Raw genomic sequence first — 13,878 nt, forward strand, 5'->3', positions numbered from 1 at the left:
TGACTTTAAACATACTACAAAGATATAGTGATCAAAATGGCATTGGCACAAGGATAGACATACTGACCAATGGAACTGAATTCAGAGTTTTGATATAGATCCTTGCATATACAGTCATCTGATATTTGACAAAGCCACCAAGCTCACTCAACTGGGAGAGAATGGCCTCTTCAACAAATGGTGCTTGGCTAACTGGATATCCATATGCAACAAAATGAGAGAGGAATACCATCTCACACCTTATACAAAAATCAACTAAGGATGGATCAAAGATCTATATATAAGAGCCAAGACCACAAAGACCTTGGAAGACAATGTAGGGAACCATCTACAGGACCTTGTAATAGGAAATGGCTTTATGAACTTCATTCCCAAAACATGAGCAACAAAAGAAAAAATAGATGAATGGGACCTCCTCAAAATTAAAAGCTTTTGCACCTCAAAGGAGTTTATCAAGAAAGTAAAAAGTCAGCCTACCCAATTGGAGAAAATATTTGATAACCACATATCTGATAGGAGCCTAATAGCCAGCATATATAAAGAAATCCTATATCTTGAAATAAAAAGGCAAATAACCCATTTAAAAAATGACAAAGTATTAGAATAGACACTTCTCCAAAGAAGAAATACAAATGGCTAAAATGCACATTAAAAGATTGGTACTTAACATCCCTAGCTATTGGGGAAATGCAAGTCAAAACTAGAGTGAGATACCATATCACATGCATTAGTCTGGCAGCTATTAAAAAAACAGAGGACTCTAAGTGTTAGAGAGGATGTGGAGAAATGGGAACTCTTATCTACTGCTGGTGGGAATGTAGACGGATCCAGCCATTGTGCAGGACAGTTGGGTGGTTCCTCAAAAATCTAGCTATAGATTAGCTAGATTAGCCATATGACCCAGCAATTCCACTGTTGAGTATATACCCAGAAGAACTGAAAACAAGGACTTGAATCGATATATGCACACCAATGTTCAAAGCAGCACAATTCACTATTGCCAAAAGCTGGAATCAACCCAAATGCCTATCAACAGATGAATGGACAAACAAAATGTGGTATATACATACAATGGAATACTACTCAGCTGTAAGAAGGAATACAGCACTAACACACGGGATAACATGGATGAATCTTGAGGACCTTATGTTGAGTGAAGCAAGCAAGGCATTGAAGGACAAATACTACATGAACTCTCTGATATCAATTAAGTAATCAAGCTATCCCAGAGAACTAGAGACTGGAAGATAGGCTTACAGGAAATAGGAGGGGAGAGCAAGGTTATGAGCCAACAGCCACACAGGCGAAATCTATGATAAAGTGGAGATAAGTAGTTGTGCAGTAACGGGATATGATGGAGGTACAGGGATACTATTAGGTTGGGCTTTGCAGGCTTGAGGGGAGCTAGGGTTGAGAGGATTGGGCAGAAGGTCCAAGGAATTGGGGGGAGGGTTAGGGGAAGCAGGTGAACATGGAGATTGTCAGGTATGTGGTTAAAACTATAATGTTAAGAAAACTCTTTAGAAAACATAATAGAGAAGGGTTACTGGTTTAAGATGTTTGATGGGGGGCATCTGGCACAGCGTGCACCTGGGCAGGCTTCTAGGAAGTGTGAGTGCTCATCTTGCCCTAGTGTGCTGTATCAATGGGTGGAGACCCATACAATGAGTGGGAAGGTGTTGTGTCCCCATCCTGGGGAAACCTGATGTTCTCAAACAGAGAGGAGGGTGTCTCTCAAGAGCATGGATGGCTTTCAGTGCGGGAGGACAGACTAGTGTGTCAAGCTCTCAGCATTGTTGCAAGTATCTATGAATCTGGTCCTTCAAGCAGTGAAGCTTGATTGTCACTGTGGGCCCCAAGGGGACTGGTGAGAGGAATAGAATAGAAGGAAGAGGGGTTACTGGGGCAATGGAAGTGGTCTGCATGATCATGCAATGATGGATACAGGCCATGTTAAATTTCACCAAAAAGTTATAAAAGTGTATAGTCTAAAATGTAAACCATAATGTAACCAAAAATTTATAAAAGAGTACAGTCTAAAATATAAACCATAATGTAACCCTGGGTAGTAGCTATATTTCAATATTTGTACATCAGTTGTAGCAAATGTAAAAAAATCCATATGTAAAAAGATCATTGCTGGGGAGGGGGGAAAAGGAAGATGTTGGGTGTATGGGGGTCCCTTACATTCTATATGTGACTTTACTGTGACCTAAAACTTTTTTGAAGACACAATAATAATTTAAAAAGATGTAAGACACTGATGAAGATACGGACGAGATTGCCTTGCCACTGTACATACAGGGCAACATCTATTACAGTGATGAAAGGCAAGATGTCTAAAAATTTTTATGATATTTTTAATTTTTTTAATGCCCAATTTATTTTTTACTTTATTTTAGTTTTTCTTAATTATTATGTATTTTATTTGTAATCTTTAAACCTATCATTACTATTTCATTTTCCTATCATTTGAATTTGGCAATATATTAGGCTTCGATTTTGAAGAAGTTTTGGATCACAGAGGGGTTCAACTATGGCAGGAGAGGAGCATTGGTGTGGGGTGTCATTGATGGTGGATGCATGAATGGGAGGGAGTTCTCCAGGGCATACATATAGGGTATATATATATGTTCAGATGTTCATTGGATATTAACATAGTGGGTAGAGTTTCACACGACAACTGAGGGAGTGCTGAGTTCCTATCATGGGGAGCTCTGCTGCATTCCCCAATGGAACAGCAACAATCCCCCAAGTGCAAGGGCAAAGACCAGTGAAAAAGGATGGTCCAGTGATGGGTCCTTGATACTGATGACTATGCTTATGAGCTTGCGTGCTTGAAATTTCAAGTTGGCCTAGAGCTGCAGGGTGCCTAAGAGTTACCTCCTGAGAGCCTCCATGTTGCTTAAATGTGGCCACTCACTAAGCCAAACTCAGCATTACTTCCCCCCAGTGTGGGACATGACTTCGGGGATGAACTTCCCTGGCACCTAGGGATTGTTACCAAGCACTGGCTGGTGATGTAACTAGAAAAATACTTTGAATAAAAGGGGAAAATGGTAATGACAAATGAGTTTATATGGCAAAGAGACTTCAAATGAGTCAGGAGGTCATCAGAGGGGTTGTGCTTACACACATCTCAGCAGGATCTCAGAAACAGCCAAAGTAGATACAACCCCAGGTGGTGGTGCTCCTGAGGGGTATGGAGCCACCCAGGCCCTACAGTCATGGAAGATGGCTCTGGTGTTCAGTGCCTTGCCATTGGGCCCTACACTGGAATTTGTTTTCTTGAGTGTGATGGAGTTAGACTCAGATGTGACTTCCCTACCTACACATGCCTCTTTTGTCACATTTACTGAACCTGTAGTTGGTGCTGGGGTTGGTATATTTCCAGGAGACTTGAATCTCTGGACTGTCCACGTGCCAGTGGGGCCCTGAGCCTCAGCAGAGTTGCAACATCTACTTTTCCAGTTCGTTGGGCTTACCCAGGTCAGCTAACAAGGAGGTGAGGATGGTCAACCACTACACTAAGCAACCGAGAGAGTCTACAACTGCAAGCAAGAGAATCCCATCCAACAACCATGTGGGATCTAAGATCCCTCTCAATTTAGAGGTAGAGTGGGCATCACTGTCCCAAGGTCCTCAGGATGGAGGAATAAAATACGGATTAGAATAGACTTACTAGTATTCTACTATAGAATTATTGTGACTCTAGCAATGGAAGAAATTATATCATTGATGCGTAACCAGTGGCCACAGGAGTTGCTGAAGGCAGGGAGGGAAAAAGAGGCAATGATATGGGGGCATTTTCAGGACTTGGAGTTGTCCTGAATGATATTGGAGGGAGAGATGCAGGACATTATATATCCTGCCAAACCCACTGAATAGACTGGGAGAGAGTGTAAACTACAATGTAAACTATAATCTATACTATGTGGCAGTGCTCCAAAATGTATTCATCAAATGCAATGAATGTACCACACTAATGAAAGAAGTTGTTGATGTGGGAAGAGTGGGGGTGTATGGGGAGGGGTATATGGGGACCTCTTATATTTTTTAATTTAACATTTTGTGTGATTTATGTATCTTTTAAAAAAGATAATAATTTAAAAAAACAGAATGGATATGGTCCATGCTCTACCCAGAGTTTATAATCCTTCAAAATTAGAGGAGAGAGTTTCTTAAAATTTGTTTCATTTGACCCAGTAATTCCACATCTAGGAATTTACCCTCAGGTAATAAACAAAAATGCAAAACAAATTCTCATAAAGAAAATTTCATTGGAGCATTAATCAAAATAGCAAAAAATCCTTTTCATGCTGAATAATAGCAAGGAATGATGTTCAGATACACGGAACAACATGGATGAACCTTGAAGACATCATGTTGAATGAAATAAACCAGACACAAAAGGACAAATATTATATGAGTGCAATGATATGAAATAATTAGAATAAGCAAGTTCATAGAGTCAGAAACGAGAATGCAGGTTACCAGGGGCCAGGGTGAGGATAAGGAATGGGGAGTTAATGTTTAATGGGTGCAGAATTTCTGTTTGGAGTGATGCAAAAGTTTTGGTAATGGATGATGGTAATGGTAGCACAACATTGTAATTGTTCATTGCAATTAACACTACTAGGTTATATATTTGAAAGTGATTAAAAGGGGGAAATTTTAGATTGTATATGTTACTATAATAAAAATTTTTTAAACCCAGAGATCTGTACAGCATAAACAGTGAACTCTAAACTCTAATAAACTATGAATTATATAGTTACTAGTACAATTATATTTTTTCATCAATTGGAACAAGTGTACCACAATAATGTAAAGTGTTAACAGTGGGGGGTATACTGGAACCCTGCATTTTCTGTATGATTATTTTCTATAAACCTACAACTTCTTTAAAAAAGAAAAATGATTAAAAAATAGCAAAAAATCTAGAAATCACCCAAATACCCAAGAGTAGGGAAATGGTTAAATTAATAATAGCATTTTCAGATACTATAATAATAAGCTGTTAACATTATGTTTCTGAAGACTTTTTAATAACATGGGGGAAATGTTCACCATTAAAATCAATGAGAAGAAAGTAAGCTACAAAAAGACAGAGTCTGACTTCAACTGTGTAGTATAGTCTTCAGAAAAGAGAAATTCAAATGTTGACAGGCATTATTTTTGGATGGTGAAGTAATGGCTAATTTGTAGTTTTGTGTCCATGCTTTTTATATTCCTCAAGTCTTCTGCAATGAGCCAAGTTTAATTTTATGATCGGGAAAACCATGTTGGTGTTTTTTAAAAGACTTGATCCAAAGGTTGTCTGTTAAAAATTCAAGGGACAAACAAAAGGATGCTTTAACATTTCCTCCAAGTCTGCATTTCCAAAGTGGAGAAAGGAGACATAACTCATTTGGAGAACGCTTAAGGCACTTTTCCTTTCCAAAACAAACATTCTTGGGGAAGGATGGATGGTCAAGTGTATAGGGTGCTATGCTGTCCGTTGGTCGCAGGTGATTAATTCACGTGGGAGGGGCTAGATAGTGTTCCCCAAGCCTCAGTCCTAATTCTGCCATAAACTGTAACCGTGAGCACATCACTGAAACGTCCCGTGTGCCATAGCTGCATAATAGAGTCATGGGGCCATTTCTGGCTGCTGCCATTCCCTTCAGCGCTGACACCTGCAAGCCTCTGACCTCATGGTCCAGGTCTCTCGCAGGATTAGGGTCTCTAGAGTCAGGTTAGCCTAGGGACAAACAACTGTGGAGCTGGGGATGGAGCCAAGACAGCTGAAATCTGGTTCCCTAACCAATCCTACTGTGCAGACCCTGGCCCTAACTCCCTCCTGAACCTTCTAAGTTCCGAGGGAAAGAACAGGGCTGGGGAGCATGTCCTTCCAAGGGCAAGAGCTGTACGCTAGTGCTCCATCAGGCAGAGGGCTCTGCTTTGCACTCACTGACACGTCACTCCATTTGGTTCGCACTGACTGGCAGGTCTTCCCAGAGTCCATGCAAGGCCCCAGTGCAGTAGAAAATACTAACTTGCCTTCTCATTTAGGGATCATCATGAGAGCGTGTGTAAGGCTGAAATGACATCAGATTTCACTGACTGTATTAGATTATATATCATGTTACGGGTGTAAGGGAGCCACTGTCAGGTTAAAGGAGCAGAGCCTAAAGATGCACAGGTGTACCTTGCTTTCAGCAAACGGAATCTCTAAAACCCAGGTACCACATGAGATTAGTTTACAAGTTAATTCATTTCACTACCACTTCTAGTAATTCGGTTACCTTCTACATAAAAGTGACCCACTACAGTTTGTTTTACACACAACATATCAAGCACCTAAGAGTGGCGTAAAGAGGAGTGCCCACAGACCTCACAAATCTGCATTTAGGCACCACTGTGGAGGATGGAAATATACACTTCCCTGATTTTACAAGCGTTCGTTGACTACAGAAGCTGAAAAAGATGTGAAACCGGTTGCAAACCACAGCAATCTTTGTGCAAAGGAGTTTAGTAGTTTGGGAAAATTTTTTGAAGTTTTTCTCCTAGTTCCTTCTTTGGATTTCTCACATTTATTTCTCTTGGTAAGGACATCCAAGGAACCATTTTAAAACCACAGTGGCAGGTGTTTTACATACGTACTCCATGTCCCAGGCAAGCATTTAATACCTGTGCACACATAGCCATATGCTTTAGAGACCGAGGCCAAGCATGGGAAGTCAGTACCAATAGGATGAGGCTCTAGTAATCAATTTTCCACCATGCCACCTGTGGAGCAATTCATTCCAGAACACAAACCCAGTGCTTGAAAATGCCAGCCTTTCACTTTCACGCAGCTTCTGAAACCCTAAGTTGTTGGCTGCAGAAAAGGAGGGGATCTCGGTTGCCTTTGTCAAGCATGTTTCTCTGTGGGTACAAACAAGCTAAAAACACTGACCTTACATTGCCAGAGATGTTTTGGGAAAACTCCTGGGTGAGCTCCCTGAACCTCTCTACCTGTGCATTCCTTAAGAAGAACGCAGTTGCCTCTCGTTCCTGAATGAGAAACCTTACCATGGCTGAAAGGGAGCCAAATTAGAATCCTGAGTATTTAATGACAGATAAAATGCTCTTCATTTTCCAATTCTGTTGGGCAGTGGAGATGGGAGCAGAAAGTCTGTGACAGCAGAAAACGTGAAGAATGAGAAATTCTGCCCAGGCATCTTCAAGCAAAACACAGACAATAAGAGGCTGCCCACTAAAGCAGCAGACCTGGATGGATTTACCAAGTCCCCAGACAGGGGTGCCAGCCCCCTGGACCAACCTTGTAAGCCCTGGGTATCCCCTTCAGGCCTTAAGGGTGAGGGAGAGAAAGGATATATGGAAAGAGCCAAGCAGGAATCAAAGGGAAAGTGTCAGGAAGATGAGTGGAGGAGGGAGGAAGAAAAGGATTCAATGAAGAAAAAGGGTGTGTGTGATGAAAGTGAGGGAGACTGGTGGTGGGTAAAAAAGGGGGAGAGAGGAAAAAGGACACAGAAAAGAAAGCAGCAAGATAAGTTCATATTCCCCATCAACAACTAGTCAGGTGGCTGTCAGTAAAAGCCAGTCCACTTTCCACCTTGGACCATCCTCTATCCAACTCCCAACCACCCCAGCCAGGCCACGGTCCTCTATGGACCTTTTCTCCTTTTCCCACCAAGGGCCAGCTTACCGGTCAAAGGCCACAGCTGTCATGGAGTAGATGCTGGCAAAGACAGCAGCGATGGGGAAGAAGTTGTGGAACTTGCAGTAGAACAGGCCGTAGTACCACTCGTTGTGGACAGCATAGGTGAAGTTCACCACGGTGTTGAACGCAGCCATGGAGGCCTCTGCGAAGGCCAGGTTCACCAGGAAATAGTTGGTCACCGTCCTCATTCTCTTGTGGGCCAAGATGATCCACATCACCACGACGTTGCCCACCACGGAGGTCACCACGATGACCGTGTAGGCGGCCGCCCAAAGGACAATCTGCCAGGCGGGCTGCACGAACTGGTTGGGCTCCGAGGTGTTGGTGGAGATATTGGGGAAGAGGTTTGAGTCCCCGCGGAGGACGTTATCCATTGCGACGCTAGGCCCCCTCTCGGTACACCCTGCTTTGCAGCAGGGTCCTCGGGAGCCTCCTTAACCCAGAGAGGAGGGTGGAAGGCTCTTTCTGGGCAGAACTCTTGCAAGCAGGAGCTCAGAAGACAGACGCTTCCAGCTGTGCCTGCCCCTCCTGGCTCCGAATCCCTCCACTTTCAAGCTGCAGGAAACATCTGAGTTCAGATGGATGGGAGCAGCGTCTCTACCGCGTTGAGCCGCAAGAGGAAACGAAATTGCAGAAGGCAGAGTTCCAGGAGGCAGGAGATCCCCGCCTTTCTGCACCTGCTGCTGCTTGCAAGTCCTGCGGCTCGAAAGGCAAAGAAAGCCCTGTGCTGCATGAGGACTTAGCGCGGGCGAAGGAGACGGCCTGACACAGCAGGACCTGTAAAAGTTCTGAGTCTACCGCCGGGATTCTGGGACCCCGTGTCCGGCTGGAGATGTTTTTCCTCTGCTTTCGCTGCCGCCACCGCTGCCGCCGCCGCCACCTTCTGCAGCTTGGCAGGCGCCTCCTGGCGCGGGTTCTGCTCGGCTGGGAGTTCGCAGAACCTCGGCAGGCTGCGCGCGAGGCTTTTATAACCCGCTGCAGAGACGTCACCGGGAAGGGGCAGTACCTGGGCTGCGTACTCGCCAGTCCCCGTGCGCAGCGCGGCAGCTGCACCAGCTGTGGGCCCCTGGCTCACCCCGCCGCCGCAGCCACCACGCCTCTTGCCGTGGGGCACCTGCTGTGGGCGTCTGCCAGCCGGCTGCCCTAAGCACTCCGCGAGGCGGCGTTAGGTGGCCTCGGAGTGAAGGCACCAGATGGGGCCTGCAGCTGGGACCACAGTTGCACCAAGAGTGCTGGAGAGAAAAGGAGGATTTGGCTGGGGTGGAGGACACTGACTTCCAGGGAGCGCTGGCCAGAGCGCTACGACAGCCCTGCAGAGGGCCTTGCCGGGGGCGGCGGGAGTCCGACAAGTGCTGGGGCGACGTGCCAGCACTGTGCTCGCCGCCGCGCTCTGGCAGGAGCGCGTTGCCAGCTCGCCCCGGCTGTTATGGAAAAGCCAGAGGCCAAGACCTGCTGGTTCCAAGTGTCCGGAGAACAACTTTCCTGAGGCCGGGTTTAGAAAACACTCCTTAGATCCCCAGCCCCTTTCCCTGGCAGACCCTTTCCCCTGGAAAGGGGTTCACAGGCTCTAAGCTTTGGGGACACCTTCCCCAACCACCCCTGGTGATTTGGCTTCCAGGTCCAAGAGAGGCTCGGCTGTGCCCTCGGGCTAAGACTTCCGAGTTGACACTGGGCACTGACTAGGCTCCCTGCGAAGCTTGGTGAGCGCAGAAGTCAGCCCTATAAGCAGCGTGTCTCCCAGAGCGGCTCTGGGCTCTCCGCCAGCTCCCACTGCGGCCTCGCGCGCGCCGCGCGCCCGGGGACTTGGCAGCCTCGGCTATTCGGGGACTGCGCGCCGGGGCCCGGCCGCGAGCGGCGTCTGGGCTCTTCCCCGCCGCCTCCCACCCAGGTTTGCATAACGACTGGAGGGCGCCCGCATCCCACCCACCCCTACCCCACCCCGCACCGGAGGGATTGAAGCCTCTTCTCCAAGGCCAAGGCTCTGGGAGGAGGCGGGGAAGGGCTTGCCAGGTGGTGAGAGCCGTTTTGGAGAAGCCGAGATGGGCTGAGCTCCGCAGCTGTTTCTAGCCCGACTGCTGCGGGAGATTGGTTGAGTGGGGAGTTGAACCTTCGAGGTCTTTCCGGGACCCATACACACCTCTGCCCCGGTCCGCCCCACCTTTCCACTGCAAAGACCCGGAGCTACTGGGCGCGGAAGCGGGGTGAGCGGCTCAGCCAGGGCGGGGAGGCTGCGCTGGTGCACGCCCGCACTCCTCCCGGAGCGGCGCTTTACGCACTAGCCCTGGGTTGCGCGCCTCTCTGGCCAGCGCGCAAAGAATCTCATAGCAAGCCACGCCAGGCTCGGAAATTTATTGTACTGACTTATGTAGGGCTAAAAATCGGATCTTTTCCTGGGGCGGAGAATCTACTAGTTGGTGCTGGCTTTGTTAGAGCTGGGATGCCAGCGTTTATGGAAACTGCGCCTTGCTCTCTCTGCCTCTGTCCTCCCCAGGCTCCTTTAAACGCTGAGGAGAAAACTCCAAGGATGCCTTAAAGAGAAGAGTGCTTCCTCGTTTAGAGAGGCGGAGTGGGAGAGCCTCCTGGTAGGACTGAGGCCCTGTGGCCATGCCTGGAGAGGAAAGTGTGTGTGTGTGTGAGAGAGAGAGAGAGAGATCGCGAGCGAGAGAATTACTTCTCCACCTTTAATTTTCCCTTCCAAGCTGTATAAAGCTACTTTTCATTTCTTCCTGTCTAGTGGAGGCAGGCTGGCATTTTCAGAAGGAGCTTTACTCAGCGCTTGGAGTGGAGGTGGGTGTGTGGGTAAAGCTAATAAAATTGAAAATATAAACTCCCCCCCCCCCCCCCCCCCCATTTATCCTGCATTAATAGAACACTGGGAATACAGCAGGGACAAGGGTTTGCAGTTTGGTGAGGGGGAAAGAGGAAGTAAGGGCTCAAAGTGGAGCATATTCTGATGAGCAAAGGTTATGGGTCCAGAGTGAGAGGAGAAGGGGGGTGGGGCACATAAAGTAGACAATAAGGAGAATTAGGGAAGAGGTTAGAAAATCCCCGTGAGGGGCCTGAAGAATGTATTAGAGATGAGAAGAGAGTGAGGGCGAAAGGGGAGAATTTTCCAGGAGCTTTCTAGGTGAAACTCCGTCCTTTTGCTTAAAGCCCCACGAAGGCTGCCCAGCAACCTCAGAAAAACACATAGTCCCTGCTCTGCCCTGTGGGTGCTGGCAGCCCGGCCGCCCACCTGACCCTTCTCAGATTCCACTCTCCACCGAGTTCCCTAGGACCCAGCCCCACTGGCCTTCCCCAGGGCCTTTGCCTGGAATGTTCTGTCGCCTAATCCTGGCATGACCCTATACAGAGTTCCTTCAGGTCTCAGCTCAGGACCTGCGAGAGGCTTGCCTGATCACCCATCAAAAGCATCTCTTTCTCTCCCCTGTTTTTTTTCCCCTCTCTCTTCCCCTGCATATCCCACTGCTTTTTTTTTTTTTTTTTGCCATAGCCATGTCATCACCTAAATCATCTTGTTCATTAGTTTTTTCATAAAACCTTATTTCAATTTCAAAATATAAAACACCAGGCAACAGGCAGCTTAACAAATCATAGACATCAAAAATCCTGTCAAGACACCGTTATCCTATTCAATCTTAATAAACTCAATTGTTTCTCCAGTGTTCCAAACGATGACTAAATGAGCACAGATTGGTCAATGACATGACCAAGGTCTCTTTGTTACTGAAGAAAATGGAAAAAAAAATATGCTTGACCATATTCACATCTCATAAAATTAAATCCCGTGTTCTTTTCTTGACTGTTAGCATTGATATAGTTTAGCCTTTGCTACAAAAATATTACAATATTATTGTTAACTGGAGTCCATAAGTGACATTAGTTGGATTTCCTCCAATGTGTCACCATATTCTGAACACCTTGTAATAGAGGAGCATTCTTGTATTTATATTATTAACTGCACTCCTCATCATTGATTTTTTACCTTGTTAAGTCCTCTTTCCTGCACTAGAAGTTGGGCTCCCTGGGTTTAGGCACTTGCCAGCTCCTTCATTGCTTACCTCAGAGTGGGCACTCAGGACACATTTGTGGAATTAGTACTGCCACAGGGACCAGCACTATGAAGTCCTGGAAGGTGCCACACCAGGTAGGGTCCCCCATAATGTCCCTGCCTCTCAGTCCAGTTGCATGGAGAATGGGCTCAAAGACTTGTTCCAAGATGCCACCTGCGAGGAGGGCCCTGGCAGCCAGCCAGCAAAACTTCCTGCGGAGGTAAGGGGATGGTTTATTCTTTTGGGTGGGCAGAACTTACTCTGGGCTGAAAACAAGAGTTTCTAAATGTTTCCAAACCAGAGTCCTAAATTCATGTGAGTTACTCAGTCCTCCCTGACATGTGGAAGGGCCTTGCCTGGGCTGCTCACCTCCCCGCTCCCCTTTCCTTAGGCTGGTAGTACCATATCATTTATTTTTATTTTATTGTTAATTTTTTATTTTTAATTTATTATTGTTATTATTTTTTTAAGGAGGTACCAGGGAATAAACCCAGGACCTCGTACATGGGAAGCAGGTGCTCAACCACTAAGCTACATCCATTCCCTAATGAGAGTTGATTGGTTGGTTTGTTTTTAGGAAGTACCAGGATCAAACCTGGGACCTCGTGCTTGGGAAGCAGGTGTCCAACCACTTGAGCTACATCCAGTCCCAACATGGCATTTTAACACTCCAGGGCTGGTCAGAGCAAATCCCTTTTAAATGCCGATACTATTACAGTTCCGATTACTCTGGCCCCTCAGGCCCCATCCACTCAGTTCCTAGCTGGGCTTCCCAAATGGTTTACAACGAGGGCTTACTCACCCATATTCACAATCAGGGACGCTTGTGTATTTGCACATCGTTTCCCCCCACCTGCCCCCCAGGCACACTTGAAGATCTACCCCAATGATAGTTTTCCAGGACTGTGTTTCCCACTGCCTGCCCAAGGAGTGCCCATGACTGGCTGAAGTTAGTTCTTTCCCACGGAGACTGAAGCCTACTCATGGTTAAAAAAGAGAGAAAAAGTCTCAGTCATATAGTAGCAAAAGTGCCCATGGGTCCCAGGTGAACTTGTCTGGCATTGCCCCGTTCTATAAAATGGGGACTTCCTTCTCCAACTAGAGCAGGGGTTCTTAACCTTTTTTGTTCCATGGACCCCTTTGCCAGTCAGGTGAAAACCACTGACCCCGGCTCAGAATGTAGCGGCAGATAGTTTTGTGACACTCAACATCAGCATGTCTTCAGGGAGCAGAGGTGGTGCAAGAGATTAGGCACCTCCCTCCCACATTGGAGGTCCCAGGATGGTTCCCAGTGCCTCCTAAAAAAGACCAGCACACAACAAACAGGCACAGCAAATGCAAACAACAAGGGGGTGGAGAGAAATAAAGAAAAGTAAATCTTAAAAAAAAAACATTGGCATGTCTTTAAATTAAATTTTAGGATGATTCAAAATGACATTTTACAACTTTCCCATAATTTCAATGCCTGATAACCTAACATGGCTCAACATCTGTTCAAATGGTCATTTTCGGCAAACATCTAGAAATTCCAGTTTTCCCACACTGTTGTAAAACCATCTCAGCCATCCTTACCAAACTTTTTTTCAGGCACTTATCCACTGCACTCAGAACATGCTACATCAAAATAAAAATCATACTAAGCCCTCACTATTCTGTGTATTATTTAATACAAATGTCACATCTGCACCAACACCACTCTACAAGAATAATGTTATTTTGAATTTTCAATTCAATCTCATGGACCCCATGAAATGTCCATGGACCCTGGCTAAGAACCCCTGAACTAATGTGTCATGATGATGGGAGAGGGTATTGCTGGGGGAGGGGGGGGGCGGTGGGGTTGAGTGGGACTTCATATTTTTTGAATGTAATATTTTTCTAAAAAATGAATTAAAAAAAAAAAAAAGACCCCTGAACTAGAGAGAACTTGGCACAAATGTATAGATAAAGTCCTATCCATGCTCTTTTCCTGTAAGAGCTGCCTTTTTTTTTCCTTATCCTGTTTTCTTTGGCTCCCCTTCCACTGAGCTCCCTCCTTGTCACACACACAGGTCCTCCCATCTCAAAGTAAATCAAGTTGACAGTCTGGAATAAATCCTTCCTTGTTCGTACAGGCTC

General features: G+C 46.1%; 1 protein-coding gene across 1 annotated transcript in view; it reads right to left on the reverse strand.

Moving 5' to 3' along the window:
• TACR1 (tachykinin receptor 1) overlaps positions 1-10,066 on the reverse strand; it is a 203,229-nt gene extending 193,163 nt beyond the window's left edge. Inside the window, exon 1 of the mRNA XM_004473444.3 lies at positions 7,694-10,066. Coding sequence (XP_004473501.1) covers positions 7,694-8,082 — 389 coding nt within the window. The 5' untranslated portion in view covers positions 8,083-10,066. The remainder of the gene's footprint in view (positions 1-7,693) is intronic.
• Between the last annotated feature and the right edge of the window lie 3,812 nt (positions 10,067-13,878).

Source organism: Dasypus novemcinctus, chromosome 17, assembly GCF_030445035.2.
Source record: "Dasypus novemcinctus isolate mDasNov1 chromosome 17, mDasNov1.1.hap2, whole genome shotgun sequence".
Taxonomy (NCBI): domain Eukaryota; kingdom Metazoa; phylum Chordata; class Mammalia; order Cingulata; family Dasypodidae; genus Dasypus; species Dasypus novemcinctus.